The sequence below is a fragment of the Battus philenor genome, unplaced genomic scaffold, assembly GCF_028537555.1.
Source record: "Battus philenor isolate CCGP_79_NKW_IND1 unplaced genomic scaffold, ilBatPhil1.0.hap1 SCAF_21, whole genome shotgun sequence".
Lineage (NCBI taxonomy): Eukaryota > Metazoa > Arthropoda > Insecta > Lepidoptera > Papilionidae > Battus > Battus philenor.
The window spans coordinates 1,893,446-1,914,285 of NW_027181684.1; the positions used below are offsets into that span (position 1 = coordinate 1,893,446).

Sequence of the window (20,840 nt, forward strand, 5' to 3'; positions counted from 1 at the left end):
ACTATCTTTTTTCCATCATACAAATTAAGAGAAATGGTACATCATCTTTTCTTGTAAAGTAAAGGTCCTTTATTCGCGTCGTATGTTAAATGGTAATTTTTATAGGATTATTGGGTATCGTCCCTAAGTGAGAAAAAAAAACAAAAGTTAAAAAGATCTTTTAATACAGATTGTTCTTAATTCTTCAATCTTAATCAAATTTCTTCTTCTTTCTTCTTCAAATTCTTAAGCATTAAGACTTCTTTCTATAGACGAATCAATATTCATAAAGAACTCGCAAAACTCATTTGCCATTCTTAAATCTTCACTAAGATTTTCTAATCAATTGTCACGTTTCCAGTGCTCGTTTAAGCCTCTTCTTCAATGGGCAGCGAATTTAACTTTTTTTCCAAATTGGTTTCCGCTAAATCTTCATCTAGTCATTCAAGCAATTCCCGAATATTCTTGGTTCTATCTGTTTGGACTCATGTCTTCCTATTCCATTCGCGATTTCGGCTATGTTTGCAGTCAAAGTTTGAACTTGCACAGATTTTTCGTCATTTTCCACAGTCAGAGCAGGTCACAGATTTTTCTAGCATGACTTGGCAAAGTTGTAATAAGATCTATTTTAATTTTTTTATTAGTCCATTCGACAACATTTACAAAATACATTGCGGTGGATATCTATTGGAATCCTTTTATTATTATGTATGTATTTATAAGATCCGCGAATAAAGAAATTTTTAGCCGCGAATATAGGAATTAGGTTGTATTTTTGTAATCCATAGTGAAAACGCCAATAAAGGAAGCGCGAATGAGAAGCTTTTACTGTATTAATACTTGCATTTTTCAAAAATTACACCCACTCATTATGCAAACGTATTTAAAAGTATATTAATATAAGTCAATTCTTCTGATGATACAACTATCTATATATACATCTTATTTTTATAAACTTTGAACTGTGCCTCCTAAACGATCACTACTATCAAGTCATGACAACCCTGTTCATGTTCTAACTTTAAATTCAAACTACTACGCAGCTAATACGATACATCTGAATATGCGGATTTTAACAAAAGTAATTGTTTTAGGCGTTAATATTTTCACGTTATATATTTCAAAGAAAATTTTTGAGAATGTATATCTTTCTTATCTAACCTATGAATTGTGTGTACCAAAGTCACTATTTTATAGGTAAAAATTGGTATTAGAGTGGCATCCCTTTTGTCTTTTCTACTTTGGTTATTTCTGATTTATGTCACCAAGTGTCATCTAGCTATTATTTAGAATTTATTTTTCAGCGAGTAAACAAATTATAAAGCTTGTATTATTTCAGTTGTTAATGCATTTTATGTAAAATATTGTAACAGAATAAGGACACAATGAATTCCAAGAGGGGTAAAAGGAACATGGGGAATAAACATTTTCCTATAGCGGAGTCTGTGAGCATAGCATTGAAAATACAGTTGGATAAATTTCTTAGCGATGAAACTGAGTTGGAACTTAAGTTTCCAAGCTTCCTGTCGGCTCAAGAACGCGGGTTCATTCATGAGACGGTCGCGAAATTGGGTCTAAAGTCGAAATCGCGCGGGAAAGGTAATTCTGAAACAATAAATAAATTAATTTTGTACTGATATTTATATACACAAATATTATGATTATTTTTACATTATCTACAATGACGTTTTTAAAATTTTAATAAACGAGTTTTAAAATAAGATATGATTTGATGTGTGATTTTATTTTCGCAAGAATTTTTTTAAACCTTTTTAAGTAAACAATTAGGTAAATTTCGCGTATTTTTCTATTATTTTAAAAGCAATTGTTTTATTACTGCATGTATAATACACAGTGTAGGTTTGTAATATTGTGTAATTTATATTATGAATTATTGCACAATATATGTGACTGTACCATATACTTGACATGATTAATACTAGACTAACATAACTTATCTCATAGACTATATGAAACAGATCACAAAATAAGTATAATAAGGATATATATATGATTGCATAGTCTTCTATGATAAAAAGACTTGGAAGATATCATTTTTAACTTACTGGCTTTTAGCAATTCCATAGGCTTAAGGAGGCAGAGTTAGAGAGTCTTAAGCCTTAATCTCAGCATAGGTAGCAACAGGGGCGGCTTAACCTATAGTGTAGGGTGTGCAATGCACATGGGGTGCTGCGGCGCTCCCTGAGACAGTTAAGAGCATCATCTTGGACTATCATGCTCACTTGGTTTCGCAACAGAAATGTGCTACCGGCATAAAACCAATGAGTGTTATTCTGGTGCCAAAAGAAGAAAGGGCATAACTAATAGTATACTGTAAGCTATACTTACTGATAAAATAGCCTCTTGGAATATGAAAAAGCTTTCTTGTTATGACGGCAAAGTTAATAGTTATAGTTGCAGGGGAAGGGGTCAGGCCTAGGAGGCGCAGGGGTTTTATTGCACATAGGCGCTACACAAGCTAGATCCGCCTCTAGGTAGTAAGGCTTGCAGGCTCCCTTGGGAACTTTGATTAGGGCAACAAAATATTCATAAGAAAACCAATATCTTTGGTAGTTATTATTATGTAGTTCCTATGCAATAAATGTCAAATTTATATTCCAGGTGTCAACAGGTACTTGACTATATATAAACGAGCAGGTTCGACCATCATCCAGAATAATGCTAAGCTAATACTGGACTCTAACATGAGATGTAGCATTGTGGAGTTATTGACAGCTTTTCCGTTAACCGCTAAAGAGAGAGATGACCTTAGTTGTTGCTCTGATAAGGAGAGAAGTCCTCAGTTGACCCATAAGTCTATGGGTCAGTTGAATAATGGGGTAGCTCAGGTAGGTTCTAGTAACTATTTCTTTACTCTCTATCCTAGCTGTATATTGATTATAAATTAAAATTATCGGTATGCTGGTCTTTTTCCTGAATACAAATTTGGTCAACAGTCTTTTGGTTCCTCCAGCAACTTACTTAGTAACAACTTAGAATGATGATATTTACACAAATTTATTTAACTTATGAAGTTGTACGCTTAACCTTTTTTTTTGTATTTTAGGGACATTGCACAGACATTACTCGTACCTTTGTCTTAAATTTACGTTTATTATTTCCGATATCATTTTAAACCCCCATTTATGCATGTTACATGGGTTAATAAAAAAGAAAGTCTCTTATTATTTCTTAATGATGCATTACCAATGTCCAGTCTTTAAAATAACGTTTTTTGTGACCACTTCCTTGTCCCTACTAAAACCTGAGGATGGCAATATGGAGTAGCAATTAAGGATCAGCTTGACTGGATTAATTTATCTCAGGACGATCAGACTCCATCACCAGTTGGGTTCTGTTGTGTTGCTAGATGAATTACAGATGCTCTATGGAGTAACTGTACATGATGGCATCGTAAGATGCGTTTAGCATTTAATTTGAAGGTTCAGGTAATCTTAGAGCCGAAGCAAGGCTGTTAACTCTAGGGTTGAGCAACCTTTTCAATCGACAGGCCAATTCAAAGTTAAAAGTTTTTTGGCAGACTGCACAGTAACACTTTGACCCTTTGCACTCAAAGTTTTTTTTTGAGTCATATTATCAGCAACTCGAAGCCATTTTAGTGAAAAGATCATATTCATATGTAAGTTCATGATATACGCATTGAAAGAAAAGTCATTGTTGCATGTATATAAAAATTCTAATTGTCTCCGTAGCAAAGCCTTCGAGCTTGAAGACAAATTTTAAATAGCTCCGCTCCGGAGTGCAAAGGGTTAATAATTTACTAAACTTTATTTATAATAAATGCAGCAATTAAAAAAGTTAAATATATGAAAAATGTAATAAAAGCAAGAAAAGAAAAGGAAAACGAAATTGATTGAAATATATAATGAGAAGTTTGGCATTGTTTTTTCAATACAAATACAATTGATAGGTTAACTACATATGCAGCTTTCTTATTAGAATCCTTCAGTCTTGATCAACAGTCTTAGTACTTAGTCGGCCTAGTATGTACTATCATTTTATTATAATTAATTTTATAACAATGTATTGATGAGAGAAAATCTGTAAAATAAATTCACTCTTAGAAATAATTGACAGGCTGCATAAATACAGTACCCGGCGATAAATATTGCACATCGACCTTTGGAAAGAGACGATCGACTAATTTCTGCTTCGTAGAGCACTATCTCTGTCCCACACTACCTATGTGACATTTCGTTTGTCGTTGTATTTCGTGCGAAAGAGATAACGCTCTACGAAGCCGGAATTAGCCGATTGTCTCTTTCCAAAGGTCGATGTACAATATTTATCGCCGGGTACTGTATGTGTAGAGGGCCGCGCGTTGCTCATACCTGTATTAACTGATTACTGCAATAATTTGATTGTAAGATAATGTGAGAAATAGTCTTGGGTATATTTAATTGTAACATTGTGTTTCAGGTTCCAAACACAACATACAATCCTGACCTGATAAAGTTCAGGGAGAAGTTGCCGGTTTATGAACAGAGACAGGATCTCATCAATGCTATCACTCACAATCAAGTGAGTATGGGAATAATAATCAATAGCTTACAAAAAAGACGTCGCAAAGTGAACTATAGCAAACCATAATCGAAAGAAAATTGAACAAAGTAGATTTTATTATATACATAGAAAAAAACTAAAAAATACTTATTCAAAAAATTTTTTTAGAATAACAAAATTAAAATTATTCACTGTCCGATGAGTCCATAGTGGCTGTAGTAGTAAATAGGCTTTCTTCCTCAAAAAATTGGTCCAATGTTTCCTGAGCAGCTTTTTTCGTCATAAAATAAATAGTTATTAGTAGCTACCGCCTGGAATACTTTAAAGCTCCTTCCGCTGTGAGGATAGTTTTTTAAAAATCTCCATACCTTCGTCAATCAAACATATTGCTTTGGAAATTTGTGTGTTGGTTAAATTTTTTTCTTAAGAGATTTCTATTGAATGGTCACTGTCATCTTCATCAGCAAATTTCAATTCCATTTGCAATAGTTCTTCATCAAATAATTCTTGGTTATGTGAGGTTAACAATTCATTTATCAGTATCATTCATATCTATAAAGTTAGAATCTCTGGCTGCAATTCCACACAGCACCAGCTAACACCTCACCTGCGACACACCACAACACTTGTTATTAGGGGGCAGTCACCCGTTCCCTGACCGCGAACAGCGTGGGCGAACCGAAGTTGGATCCGGATCCATTCTTGGCTCGCCTGTGATCCACGCTGCCGTCCCAAGCCGCATACACAACATCAACACAGCTCTACTCGGGTAGAGCGGTTTACTATGTGCAAACGTCATTGTACAACTGGAATGCGTCTGTCCAGCTTCTGTTTTAAGTTTTTTAAGTTCATGAACCCTTCCGTTCCGTGAACTCAGTTCCGATGAAGCTGTAAAAGCCCCCGGGCTAACAGCATCAACTTCAACCGAAACCATCAACAGCTGCAATTAGAAACAAGTGTTGCTATATCAAAAAAAAAAGAAAATAAAAAAAAAAAGGAATCGAACCCAAAACATAGCAATATTGAAATTGCACGCACAATAACGTCACATATATAATAGTTATTATATATATTCATTAATAGCAGTTTATATTCAACCATTTCAAAGCTTAGGTGTTCCCCAAAAGACTTTCACCAATTTGTGTGGTTATAAAATTACAGGTGATAATAGTGTCGGGCGCGACTGGATGCGGTAAGACTACCCAGCTGCCACAGCTGGTGCTGGATTGGTGTCAGGAGCATAAGCAACCTGCACGTATATACTGCACACAGCCTCGGAGGATCTCCGCAGTGTCCGTTGCAGAAAGGGTAAGTATACAAATATTTCTTTTTATTATTATACTGCGATAATCAATGTTGTCATGACAAAAATAGTTCACAATAATTTAGCGGTAGGAATTGAAGGGAGCTTATCTTCTTTCTATAGTGAAGAACTTCACCAATTAACGTAGGCAGATAATATTTAACTCTTTGGAGTACCAGCTAATTGGAGAAATTTTAGCTTTTCAGAGTTATTGATATCTTATATTTAAAGCAAATATATGGATATAAGAAAACACAGAATTTATTGTAACTGATTTATTGTATGGTGGTGAAATGAGATAAGCGGATGCTATTGAGAAAATTTATTGTTCACACAACTACTATACAAAGGTAGGCGCGTCGGAGGGTAGGCGCGCGTGGGACTGTCCGCCATAATTGTATTTAATGATATTTCTTCATCATAATCTTCACTATTCTCCGTGTCACTGTCAATTCTTAGTAAATTTCGTCTCTTAGGAGAAACAATGTAATAGTCACTTTCACCGTTCATATTTTTATCATGTACTTCAAATTCTAATTCATCATCACTACTCTCATTATTTCCTCAACTCCTTCAATTTTAATAACTACATTGTTTAAATTTAAAATAAATATAAATTTGTAGCGCAAATTTTGTAATATATAAAGTTCTTTTTAATTTTAAAATAACACATGCAACAACTGTCTATTGATCTCAACTCTACGGATTCAGAAATCTTTCATTTGCTATTAGAGAAGTCTTGTCGCCACTGGCGGCATCGACCGCTAAGGTACTGTTGTAAAAACTTACATATTCCATATTTAGTACAATGTGTCTAGATTTGCAAAGCGCAGATGTGCAAAGGGACGATATAAGAATTGTAGTACGTGTGCTTGCAATCTATTAACCCTTTTAGTGCCGGGAGCCGATATATCGGCTACTGCTACACTGGCGAAAAGTGCCAGAGCTGATATATCATATACCAGCGCTTCGTAGCGCATTACTATTCGCATTGCAGAAGAACATTATTTCAAAATACTGAATGACGACCTGATGATGAATATGGAAGTACCGAAATCTAACATAAATACCGATGGTTGCCGCTCCAGCGACATACAAGGCGCGGCGTCATTTGCTGTGGCTTTGGGCTCTTATCAAACTGTTTTCAGATATAATTCATAATAATTAGTCCATATAAAATTATGGTAAAAAAATGGCTATTTATGTATGTAAATACGTTGTGTAAGATAGAACTCAACTTTTACTATTTTTATGAATATTTATACCTATTCCATTCGCTTAATTTTTAATGCGTAGAGAAAAACTAGTAAAGTTAGTTTTGTTCTTTACTTTATCCAAAGTGCATTGCTTTTTGAATCATATAAATATTGTTTCTTTTTAGCGCATTTTCTCAAACCCTAGTAAAACGATGAAATTCGACCGGTTATTCACGCGTTAGCACATCTTTTTCGACCGGCACTAAAAGGGTTAATTTATGATTTGAAGCCAGGCGTGAATTTTGGGAGTATGGTAGAAATGTAGCTCCAGGAAATCTACCGAACTCAATTAAATTTTGAAATTGGTCTATGAAAAAAGGTATGGAACCTCTGCTTTCATCGTCGTTTGGCCTTCACCAAAGATATCTGGACGGTATATAACATAATCGCCACTCAAGTAGAGGGCGTTACTGTTCATCCTATAAAAATTTGCAATCCCATATAATTAGTTGTACCTGTTACCTACTATCGCGAGTCAAGTCCTCTTCAGCTGGATTAGACTACCACTGCTTATGACCGCTTGATAAAAAGTAACTTATTATTTACAGGTGGCATATGAACGTATGGAGAAAATAGGACAGTCCATAGGTTATCAGATCCGGCTGGAGTCCCGCGTGAGTCCACGCACGGTGCTCACCTACTGCACCAACGGTGTGCTGCTGAGAACCCTCATGGCTGGAGACAACTCCTTAACTGGTATACCTTGAAGTACACGATGATGATTGTTTTGACATGCCCAAGCAGAAATCCTTTCGAGATGATTGTACAGAGTGTCCGTTTATCTGAAAGAATAAAGAAGATTCATAAGAATATAGTGGCCTAGTAAATATACAGGGTGATTGGTTATAGGTGTAATATCTTTAAAATTGTGAATGCATAGATCATTTGCTGTCAGTTAATGTATGGTACACGATATCCACAAATAAATGTTTTTTTTTTAATAGTAAAATAACGTAAGAAAAAGAGTTTTAAAAATTGAGATTACTGCATATTAAAATTAATTATTATTTACTATGCAGACTCTGTGTGTCGGATGCTATTGGCTTGAATCATCTGCCAAGGCTTTTTGGAGAGTTGTAGGAGGTTGTAGCGTAATTTCTCCCGGCATCCAGGTCTATATATATGAGTTGTTCTAAAGTTCTTGTATTACCCACTATCTGTCTCTGTCTATCATCATGCCTGCCGATTGATGCCCACTGCAGGGCATAGGTCTCCTCTATATATCGCCATCGTGAGTGCTCTTGCGCCGCCCGTATCCAGCGACTTCCCTTGACTGGGTCGATCTGGGCTTCCACCTACCCACGCTGCGTCTTCATGCTTGATGTAGAACTTCATGACGTTGATTTAAGGGAAACTATGTATTTATGTATGTTTGTACAGGTGTTACGCACGTGTTCGTGGATGAAGTGCACGAGCGCGACAAGTTCAGCGACTTCCTGCTGATCGCGCTGCGAGACGCCCTGCCGCGCTTCAAGGATCTCAAGCTGCTGCTCATGTCGGCCACCTGCGATACGCAGATCTTCTCCAGGTATTACATATATCCTTGCCTTGGTCCCACTGCCGGGATCACAAGAGTATTTTATAGCGTACTGTCAAACACGCGAAGTTCATACCGGACTGTCAAACACGCGAAGTTCATACCGAACTGTCAAACACGCGAAGTTCATACCGAACTGTCAAACACGCGAAGTTCATACCGAACTGTCAAACTCGCGAAGTTCATACCGAACTGTCACACACGCGAAGTTCATACCGAACTGTCAAACACGCGAAGTTCATACCGAACTGTCACACACGCGAAGTTCATACTGAACTGTCAAACACGCGAAGTTAATACCGAACTGTCACACACGCGAAGTTCATACCGAACTGTCAAACACGCGAAGTTCATACCGAACTGTCACACACGCGAAGTTCATACCGAACTGTCACACACGCGAAGTTCATACCGAACTGTCAAACACGCGAAGTTCATACCGAGCTGTCACACACGCGAAGTTCATACTGAACTGTCAAACACGCGAAGTTAATACCGAACTGTCAAACATGCGAAGTTAATACCGAACTGTCAAACACGCGAAGTTCATACCGAACTGTCACACACGCGAAGTTCATACCGAACTGTCAAACACGCGAAGTTCATACCGAACTGTCACACACGCGAAGTTCATACCGAACTGTCAAACACGCGAAGTTCATACCGAACTGTCACACACGCGAAGTTCATACCGAACTGTCAAACACGCGAAGTTCATACCGAACTGTCAAACACGCGAAGTTCATACCGAACTGTCACACACGCGAAGTTCATACCGAACTGTCAAACACGCGAAGTTCATACCGAACTGTCAAACTCGCGAAGTTCATACCGAACTGTCACACACGCGAAGTTCATACCGAACTGTCAAACACGCGAAGTTCATACCGAACTGTCACACACGCGAAGTTCATACTGAACTGTCAAACACGCGAAGTTAATACCGAACTGTCACACACGCGAAGTTCATACCGAACTGTCAAACACGCGAAGTTCATACCGAACTGTCACACACGCGAAGTTCATACCGAACTGTCACACACGCGAAGTTCATACCGAACTGTCAAACACGCGAAGTTCATACCGAGCTGTCACACACGCGAAGTTCATACTGAACTGTCAAACACGCGAAGTTAATACCGAACTGTCAAACATGCGAAGTTAATACCGAACTGTCAAACACGCGAAGTTCATACCGAACTGTCACACACGCGAAGTTCATACCGAACTGTCAAACACGCGAAGTTAATACCGAACTGTCACACACGCGAAGTTCATACCGAACTGTCAAACACGCGAAGTTCATACCGAACTGTCACACACGCGAAGTTCATACCGAACTGTCACACACGCGAAGTTCATACCGAACTGTCAAACACGCGAAGTTCATACCGAGCTGTCACACACGCGAAGTTCATACTGAACTGTCAAACACGCGAAGTTAATACCGAACTGTCAAACATGCGAAGTTAATACCGAACTGTCAAACACGCGAAGTTCATACCGAACTGTCACACACGCGAAGTTCATACCGAACTGTCAAACACGCGAAGTTCATACCGAACTGTCACACACGCGAAGTTCATACCGAACTGTCACACACGCGAAGTTCATACTGAACTGTCAAACACGCGAAGTTAATACCGAACTGTCACACACGCGAAGTTCATACCGAACTGTCAAACACGCGAAGTTCATACCGAACTGTCACACACGCGAAGTTCATACCGAACTGTCACACACGCGAAGTTCATACCGAACTGTCAAACACGCGAAGTTCATACCGAGCTGTCACACACGCGAAGTTCATACTGAACTGTCAAACACGCGAAGTTAATACCGAACTGTCAAACATGCGAAGTTAATACCGAACTGTCAAACACGCGAAGTTCATACCGAACTGTCACACACGCGAAGTTCATACCGAACTGTCAAACACGCGAAGTTCATACCGAACTGTCACACACGCGAAGTTCATACCGAACTGTCAAACACGCGAAGTTCATACCGAACTGTCACACACGCGAAGTTCATACCGAACTGTCAAACACGCGAAGTTCATACCGAACTGTCAAACACGCGAAGTTCATACCGAACTGTCACACACGCGAAGTTCATACCGAACTGTCAAACACGCGAAGTTCATACCGAACTGTCAAACATGCGAAGTTCATACCGAACTGTCAAACACGCGAAGTTCATACCGAACTGTCAAACACGCGAAGTTCATACCGAACTGTCAAACACGCGAAGTTCATACCGAACTGTCAAACACATGTAATCAGTGTAGTCATTCTCATGTGGCTTGGTCAAAGGAAATACGGATTAATTTCTGTCTCTCTTTTTCTATTTCTCGTATTATATATATAATATAGTATATTGGTATTAGGCTATAACAACCAGTGAAGAGAAAGTCTAAGATAGTGCTATGGCACTAAAAAATCAAGATTATTTTATGACATATTTAAGTATAGAATAAAAATTTAGGGGATACTTTAAATTGCAGATATTTCAACAACTGTCCGGTGGTGACCATCCCGGGCCGCCTGCACGAGGTGCAGCGATACTACCTGGAAGATGTTCTCAAGATGACTCACTACCGCAGCAAGAAGATGGTGCAGGCGGAGAAGGAGCTCAGGCATAAGCTGGCAACTGGACAGAGCTACTGGTCTCATCTAGAAGGTAACTATGTACCAAACTCTATTTTTACCTTATAATATTTGATTAGTTTTTTAATTAACTTGGTATACAGGATTATTGATTAATTATTGTAGAAGATTTAAAGTGTTTACCCTATCTATAAAAAAATAATTAATAATATTGATAATATAGATATAAGAAAAAGCGTTTTCGAAATTCGTATTGCTACATATTAAAATGAATTATTGTTTACTATCTGTTATTGTAGATTTCGTACTGCCAGATGTTATAGGCCAGTAGCATTCCAATAGAAAAAATATAATTTAATGTAACATATTGTTACACGACTTACAGAACCCTCTAAACCAGTGATTCCCAAAGTGGTCTATATCGACCCCTAGGGGTTTATGACAACCTGCAAGGGGTCTACGTCAGCGAAAAAAAATTTGGGGGTCCATGAAATGAAAATGGGGGTCCACAATAATAGATCTCAACACACACACTGATAGTACCTATTTACTTACATCATACTATCTTATAATATCAAAACATTTACATTATTTATAAAAGTACCTATGAAGTAAAAAAATTATAATGTTTGTAAAATTGTGTGAGTTGTAGGATGTTGGTATTCACTTTGTGGTCGCAATACATTTTGAACATACACTAAACTTCACTACAGTTAGAAATTTATAGGAAATCAATATCAGGTAAGTAAAGAAGAAAGTAAGGTAAGAAAAACATGGCAAGGGGTCTACGACACAAAAAAGTTTGGGGAACTCTGCTCTAAACAATAAACACGGAACCCTACGATCAAGAAGTGCCGTAAACACGAGTGACCTTGAAGTTATTTATAAATTTTTGTGTACGGTTCTCGGAAATTCTAACCAAGTTCTATCTCAAACTTACTAGAACCTTCTCCATAGTATAAATAGCTGTACTCCCCATGTCGACAGTTCAGTGTTGTTTTTTGAGTTATAAGATTTATATCTACGATTAGTGATACAAAGTGACTCTTTGGTAAGTTATATGGACAGTGATTTTTTGAGCGATTTGGACTAAGTAAAAGTATACTTTGTGTTAAAGTAGGGTAACCATCTGATTTGTGAATAAAGGACTCCTTGTGAACCAGTGGTGTTTCATTCCGAGTCAGAATATACACTACGTAACAATATTTTAAAGCGATCACTTTATATCTTAATACTAGTATAATGTAGAGGATTTCATATACACCAATAGAAAAAAATAATAAACGGTTTTGGACATGAATGGTAGGTAACATCAACTCTTAAGCTCGGGTTCATTAGAATAGGGCACAATATGAGGCGACTAAGAAGCTGATGGGTTCGTTGTGTTGAGAGTGGGTGTCTTCACCACTCCAAAATAACCTGTGGAGGCCAGAAACACCAAGTGGTCTCGTGTTCTTTGAAAGCTCTGCGACTTTGTAATCTGATAAAAGTCTAGTATGTAGCAGTCCGTGATTAGGTTCCTGAGGTCTTAAACTGGACATCCCCTACGCCCTTCCATCTAAAACCCACGGAATCTGCAAATGAACAGCAGTGACAGTCAGGTCCTAAAAACTTAGGTACAGCGAGGATATCATGGGAGGTTCATCTTGTCCCCGGGGAGTGCGTTACTAACTCCTCAGTATGAGAGGCAATTCTGAGTTTCTAATGTTCCTTTTCTTAGAGGAAAGAGTATCTTTTTACCATTATCTTACCTACCAACACCGTATAATAGTTGTATCATCAACGGCAAAATATTTTAACTGACACCTGTTGTCATAGTCTCATTCATATGTTAATAATTCATAAAACATCCTCAATATATTTCGATTATAGTCTTACTATCTTATATTGAAGTTCAAGTTCATTAATGGTGTTTTACATTTTTACCGGAGGAACATATAATGTAATATATAAGAATAAAAATATTTTCTACATTTCCAAGGACAAAAACAGAACATAGAAGAGAGTAGCAGTAGCAATAAAGAAGATAAGGAGAACACAATCGATCCAGCACTGCAGGCGGACATGGATGAATTTCTAGAAGAGTGTTTCAAAGAAGGCAGTATGGTGAGTTAATTCTTCTTTTATTAGCTAATGTTTCTCCCGTTAGTTGATTACAGGTCATGTGGAGCAGTGGTAGCGCAGGACTGAAACTTGTAATAAAAGATCTAGAGTTCGATTCCCAGGATACTATCTTATATATAACTAGCTGACTCCGCAAACGTTGTTTTGCCATGTATGTTATTTATAGGAAGCATAAAAAACAATTAAAAAATAAGGGTTGATCGTAGAGAGATGAAAATTTAGAGTTGTTCGTATTTTTGTATGCTGTATCATAAAAAAATAAAAACTAAAAATTTTGTCTAAAAAAAAAATTAGGGGTGGACCACCTTTAACATTTGGAGGGGGATGAAAAATAGATGTTGTCCGATTCTCCACCCTGGTCGATATGCACGCTGAGATTCACGAAAATCGGTCGAGCCGTTTCGGAGAAGTTCAATCACGCACACCGTTACACGAGAATTTTATATATTAGATATAAAAACTTTTGCTGGATATAATATTGATAAAAAAGTCTAAATTAATATTAGTTAATGATTTAATATGTAACTATTATATTGGTAGCCCAGAGGTAAGGATTGAGACTTGTGATCGATGATCTGGAGTTCGATACCCAGGATACAATCTTATATAACTCACACTTTATGCATTAACTATATAGGATTGCCACTGCTCATAAATAAGTTTATACAGGATGGTCAGCAGCGTCCTCTGTGTATCATAATACCTGCTATCGCCAACCAGCCTACCGAGAGTGGCGATTATGGTATTCCCCCCCCCCCCCCCATGGATATCTTTGAGGCGGCTTAGTTGGCGTTTGCAGTGAGCTGAAACAATGATTCCTTTATTAATAAGTCACTGGAGTGGTTTAACCGTTTCCACTCCAAGGCTGTTATGTAGCATCGATAAGATTTAATTAAATTATAGTATCTTGCGATTCTAGAATATGTTTCATTCATTCGTGATTCAAACATTTTAGTAACAAAAATCTTTCCTGTTTTAAAATTTTCCGCAAAAAGAAGTATAACACCATGTCGAGTATCACTCGACAGTGGAGCTTGTGGAACAAAATCAGTGTCGAGTGACATTCGACATTGGAGTGGAAAGGGTTAATCTATTAATCAAATATACAGATTGTAAAAACAGTAAAAGGAATAAGGATATAGTCAATTTCGAAGTAATTAATGTAAGGTATCTAAGAAAAAATTAAAGGTAATATAAATAACGTAATGATAATACAGTAAGAAAAAAGTTCTAACTCGTCTCCCAAGCGGATCGATTATGGTAAATCCCCCCCATGGATATTTATGAGGGAAGTAGTTGACGTTTGCAGTGGGTTCTATAGGTTGATTACATTGTACCATCTATTTTTTTATTCTTATTAGTTAGTAAATTTGGACTACAAAGTAATTTGAACATAATCTTTATAATAATTTAACAAATGGATCGCTAGGATCTTGAAGTTCTGAAGTGAAGTCATTAAATTTTTTATACACAATAAAGACACAAAAACTGTTTAAGTGTAATAGAAAGTTTATAGTTACGCTTTTAATAAAGTTCTTAAATTACAAGTGGTTGTGTGTCCCAGGACTCGTTCTGCCAGATCCTGTACATGTACCTGTCGGAAGGCGTGCCCGTGCAATGCGCCCAGGCTCACACCGGTCGAACTGGTCTGATGGCGGCCGCAGCTCACGGTCTTGCAGACACCGCCGCACACATGCTGCACCTCGGTCAGTCAAACATTGAATATATATTTTAACACATTGACTGCCTCACTTATATCCGGGTGATAGTAAAGGTTTTCAAAGGGCCATATCATTCGTTTTCGGGTGACAAGGGTTCCCATCGCTGGTCAACTAGGCAACTTATTTAAAAGTATAGTACCCGATGACAAATATTGCACATCGACCTTTCGAAAGAGACGATCAGCTAATTTCGGTTTCGTAAAGCACTATCTCTGTCCCACATTACGTATGTGACGTTTTCTCAGTCGTGCGAAGCATATTAGCCGATTGTCTCATTCCAAATGTCGATGTGCATTATTTATCGCCCGGTACTGTAATTTCGTGTAGAGCGACCTGACGGAAATTTCGTTGTGACCTCACGTGGCAGTCAACATGTTAACAGGTAAGGAGACGAAGTGGTAAAGTTACATACGCTATGTACGGCGATACTGGGCAGGTCTAACCTGGTGAAATGTTATGTAGGGATTTGAGATGGGACTCCCCAGGGAGCCCTCGACTTTTGCTACCTTAAAAGTGGTTTTAGATTAAGCTACCTCAGTGGCGAATGCTCAGTGGCATGTTAAATTATGAATAATGATTTAGTTAATAAGTTTGAACCTATGGAGCCATATGAAGGTGCAGCAAGGTGGAGGCTGAGGAAAAGGAGATCTTTAATAGAGGATTGATGAAACGGAGCAGCTGGTGAACAAATTTTACACATTACTTGTCAAAGTGATGGAGCATTCAATGGTGAAGAATTGGGATTACTCCACCTAGTTATAATGCATGTAATACATGTACATCTATTGTAATTTAGATTAGCACCTGTCTCATCTCTCCATTATTATCTGCAATACATTTGCTTACACACAAATTCAATTTCGCTGCATCACTGGCAAATAACATATAAAATTTGTTTGAGTAACATAAGTGATTATATTTATGGGAGGCAGTGGGGGGGGGGGGTATAGGCTGCTCCATTCCGTGAGTCCTCTGTCAACGATCTCCCCTTAGCCCCAACCTTGCTTCGCTTCCCTAAAGCTCAGGTTACTTTGATAAAAGCAGAGCCTATAGCAAATATCAACAATAGTTTAGCCCATATGATAAAATAATGAAATTATATCTGTCCTCATCTAAAACATCTGATTATAGGCACACAATAATAAACCTAATATAACTTGCAGGTGCGGATCCATATTTCAAAGACAAGAGCGGAAAAACTGCGTACGATTACGCCGAAGAAAATGGCCACATGGAGTGTGCCAAGCTTCTAGCTTCCTTCAACTCATCAGAGGAGTCCAAGGATAATCAGGAAGAAGAGAATGCAGCAGACAACTTCCTCCTGGACGTCTACAATCACTCCATGTCCGAGGAGTTGATAGATCACGATTTAATGCTAACCCTTATCAAACATATTCATGTGAACCTACCAAAAGGGAGCATACTCATCTTCCTGCCAGGATACGATGATATAGTCACTTTGAGGGATCTTATCCAATCGTGCTCTGAGATGAATGTAATGAAATACCAGGTATTCACACTACACAGTAACATGCAGACGTTGGACCAGAAGAAGGTCTTCAATCCATTACCGAATGCAAGAAAAATCATTATTTCCACAAACATAGCGGAGACTTCCATCACAATAGATGATGTAGTGTATGTGGTGGACTCTTGTAAAGTGAAAGAGAAGTATTACGAGTCCAACGGTGGGGTGTGTTCGCTGCAGTGTGTTTGGACTTCAAGGGCGTGTTGCCAGCAGAGGGCTGGCCGAGCGGGAAGGACGAAACCTGGACACTGTTTCCACATGTGCTCCAAGCGGAGATTCAAAACCCTTCCACAAAACTCTATACCCGAGATCCTTCGTGTACCTTTACAGGAGTTGTGTCTTCATACGAAACTTCTCGCGCCCGGTAACACCCCTATAGCCGATTTTCTATCGAAAGCCCTGGAACCGCCGTCATTTCTAGCAGTTCGCAACGCTGTCACGCTTCTGAAGACAATAGGAGCTCTAACGCCTATGGAAGACCTTACAGAGATTGGACAGCATCTGCTAGATTTAACAGTAGAGCCTAAACTGGGTAAGATGTTACTGTACGCGTGCGTTATGAAATGCCTGGACCCGGTGCTGACAATTGTCTGCAGTTTAGCCAACAAGGAACCGTTTCAGATATCCATGAACCCGGAGAATAGAAAGAAAGGTAGCATGGCGCGAAAGGAGTTCGCGTCGGATAGCTACTCGGACCACATGGCGTTGCTACGGGCGTTCCAGGCCTGGCAAACTGCCCGCTCCAATGGCACTGAGAGAGCCTTCTGCGCCAAGAACCTCATCTGCGGCGCTACCATGGAAATGATCGTGGGCTACCGGTCCCAGCTGCTAGCTCAGCTGCGCGCGCTGTGCCTGGTCAAAGCTCGGGGCTCGGGCGATATAAAAGACGTCAATTTGAACTCTGAAAAGTGGCACGTGGTTAAAGCGGTACTGGTCAGCGGTCTCTACCCCTCCATAGCGAGGGTAGATAGAGATTCAAGCACGCTGCGTACTTCCAAAGAGGCCAAGGTGGCTTTCCATCCGAGCTCGACCCTGAATCGCGGCACCGGGGTTAGTGGATCGCAAAAGTCGGTGCAGAACTTGCCGACTGACTGGGTGGTGTTCGAAGAGATTTCCAGGGCCGGGAGGTTCTGTTTCATTAGGTGCAACACTCTCGTCACGCCGTTGACAGTCGCGCTGTTTGGAGGTTCACTGCGACTGCCTCCATACGCTCTCTGTCAGAGGTCCAACCCTCCGGGACAGTCGAGCGACTCGGACAGCGAGGTGGACGAAAACAATTCCGCACGGGACTCCGCTGTGGTGGTAATAGACGATTGGATGGCGTTTTCAGCGGATGCAGCTGATGCGATTAACGTGTTCCTGTTGCGGCAGAAGCTTTGTGCGCTGGTGGTGCGAAGGATGTGTAACCCGGCTAAGCCGATGACGCCGCTGGACGAGCAGATCCTGAGCACGGTTGTACACGTGTTAGGTGCTGAGGAGAAGAACGTTGGCCTCAGCCAGCCGAGCGGCATCGGACAAAGGCCTAAGCCCCTGACGGTGGATTCGCCCAACTGGCGCATGCGGATGGACGAAGAATACCGGCAAACTGATAAGCACTACCCGATGTACGGACAGAACGAGTTCGCAAACTATTACCAGAGTCAGAACGCATACGCTTACAGGGTCGGGCAGCGACCAGCGTGGCGCCCCGACGCACCGCAGGGCTCCTATAGCGGTCCCAAGAGTCCCATGTCGCCCAACGGCAAGACCTTACTAGCCAACATAGAAAAATATGCGGAGGGTGGGGAGGCCAGCACCCGGTACTTTGTGGCGAAGGCTGACGACGTGCACGGGGTGGAGGTCGCGCAGAACACGGGCGTCTTCAACTTCACGCAGAACACTGCGAAGAAGTTGCAGAAGGCTAAGCAGGTAAGGCTGTATTAACTATAATATTGGGTCCTGCCATATACACATGTACTTTAGTGCATCGAGGTTCAAGATCAACTGCAAATTGTTTAAATAGAGCGGCTAATGCCCCCCCTCGTCTCGCCGCGAACGTACCTTAGGCGCGGTACAGCGGTTCCGGTTATGCTATATTCGTTTATTATATATTTTTGATTTATACATATATACTATCACATATAGCCTAAATATAATCAAAGTAATCCGACATCACTGCCATGGACTCTTGTTATGTATTTTTAATTTTTATTACATAATAAAAAAACCTACACATGGAACTTTAGAATAGTTAAGCTGCGAAATTAGGTATCATTTGTAGTATGTTCCAAAATACGACAGTATATATATATACATGTATACAAATGTATGTATTTATACACATATATATATAAATAAATAAATATATAAATATATATATATATATTTATATATATATATATATGTGTGTGTGTGTGTGTGTGTGTGTGTGTGTTACACGATTATGTTTCAATACACATAAACACGAATCTATATTTGTCCACTGATATATATATGATGATGACACATACTTCCTAAGTACATTTCATGTAGAATACAGGGGAGCGCGCTGAAAGTGATGCGACTTATGTAGGCAAATAGTAGGGGACAGTGAGGGAGGCCACAAAAGGCGGCCAACAAAAAATATATCGCCACGACGACTGGTCATCCTCTGTCCACATCCAAACACATCCCGCGACCTAATGTCGTTGGTCCACCTAATGGAGGATGTACCCAGTCTACCGGCATTTGGCTCCAACACAACACATGTCCTGGTCTCAACGATGTAACCAATTCAATGTACAGGAGGGTGCACGCGTGGTGGTGTTCTTCTCGTGCGCCAGCGCCGGCAAGTTCTGTGGTAGCGCAACTCTGACTGACACCTCGCTGGAGTGGCTCTGCACCCAGCATCTGCCCTACCAGATGGTCAGGTATGTAATATCTTCAAGAATTTTAGCGAAAGGTTATATGAAACTTTGATGGCGAGGAAAATAAAAGCCAGGTGTGATCAACATTGTGTATATTTACAGAGACAATAGTATGCTATTTACAACAGTAAGCTATTTACAATAGTATGCTATTTACAATAGTATGCTATTTACAATAGCAAGCTATTTAAGATAGCTAGCTATTTACGATAGCAAGCTATTTAAGATAGCAAGCTATTTACGATAGCAAGCTATTTAAAATAGCTTACTATTTACGCCGCCAAACTTCGCGCAGCCTCCGGTGCAACGAAGTGTTTTATGATGATTTAAGAACTCGTGCTTCAAAATAACTACCCTCCCACCCCCATAAACAACCTCCTGGCTTAACAGTAAAATGTTCTTTTACCCTTACGTTCCCTTATCATATGCAGTCACAGGGACAATATCAATATTTTTACTCTCTTGTACTTTTTACTTGCGATCACCTCTTTTATATTTAATGGAATCAGGCGTTACCATGCGGGAAGTCCATCCTGAGTAAGAAAAGGACCAATATTTACAGAGACTCTATGTTTGGCACTAATCGGTGTAACATAACTCCTGAAGATGCCCCGTGGCAGTTGTGTAATTTGCATTGTTTGCCGCATACGCATTTATCAGCGGGCTGGCGGGTGGTGCACTTTGTTGCACGACTACACCACTGCATGTGCGGAAGTGGCTAAATATTGGTCCTTTTCTTACCGCTTTTATGCTTCCTTCCTTCGTTCTACACTTTTTCTCACACTCTATAACATTTTTATACATACATTCCCTGCATCGCCATCCATTATTCGCTGCTTTTCACACTTTTTGATACATTGAACACTTTTTAATTTATTTTAATAATTTATATTCTATATTTATATCACAATATTAAATTATCACTTCATTTGGTCATATATGTTTGTGTAGACACATAGCGAACTCGCTAGCGGGAGGTGCAAGGGTCGTAGGCGCCAGGGACGGGAGCGAAGTGTGCGCGGGAGCTGGCCGCGCGCTGCTTGCCGCCATGCAGCACGCCCAGCATGCGCAGCATACGCAGCACGCGCAGCATGCGCAGCACCAGCATGCGCGCCGACGCACCGCCCCACGCGCCATACAGAAACACTCCTCGGATCAGTGATATCAGAGGAAAAAAACTAAACCAGCCAACTAGCAGAACCTGAAGTGATAAAGACACTTGTGTGTGAGTGATCAAGGGCCTGCTGTTTTTAGTATTCGTCATGTTAGTGATATTAAAAGAAAAAAGTGTCCAAAACGCAACACGCAGTGAGTAACAAAGGCAATTGAACTTAATTAACATGATATGTGATCCGGAATCCATAAGAACATGTC

The 20,840-nt window shown here is 39.6% G+C and overlaps 1 protein-coding gene across 1 annotated transcript; it reads left to right on the top strand.

The window, feature by feature from the left end:
* The first annotated feature begins 1,255 nt into the window (after positions 1-1,255).
* On the top strand, positions 1,256-20,840 carry LOC137923202 (3'-5' RNA helicase YTHDC2-like). Its single transcript, XM_068766379.1, has 12 exons — positions 1,256-1,578; positions 2,602-2,828; positions 4,420-4,521; positions 5,665-5,811; positions 7,611-7,758; positions 8,443-8,590; positions 11,106-11,281; positions 13,190-13,314; positions 14,897-15,038; positions 16,217-18,489; positions 19,345-19,469; positions 20,418-20,840. Exons 1-12 carry the CDS (start codon positions 1,365-1,367, stop codon positions 20,626-20,628), a joined length of 4,038 nt encoding a protein of 1,345 aa, XP_068622480.1. The 5' UTR covers positions 1,256-1,364; the 3' UTR covers positions 20,629-20,840.

What these genes read in the sequence shown, in the direction of transcription:
- LOC137923202 (XM_068766379.1), top strand. Translation starts at nt 1,365, where the DNA reads ATGAATTCCAAGAGGGGTAAAAGGAACATGGGGAATAAACATTTTCCT. An exon ending in ATGCTATCACTCACAATCAA is followed by an intron (nt 4,522 to 5,664) that starts GTGAGTATGGGA and finishes ATAAAATTACAG; the next exon opens with GTGATAATAGTGTCGGGCGC. An exon ending in CGCACACATGCTGCACCTCG is followed by an intron (nt 15,039 to 16,216) that starts GTCAGTCAAACA and finishes TATAACTTGCAG; the next exon opens with GTGCGGATCCATATTTCAAA.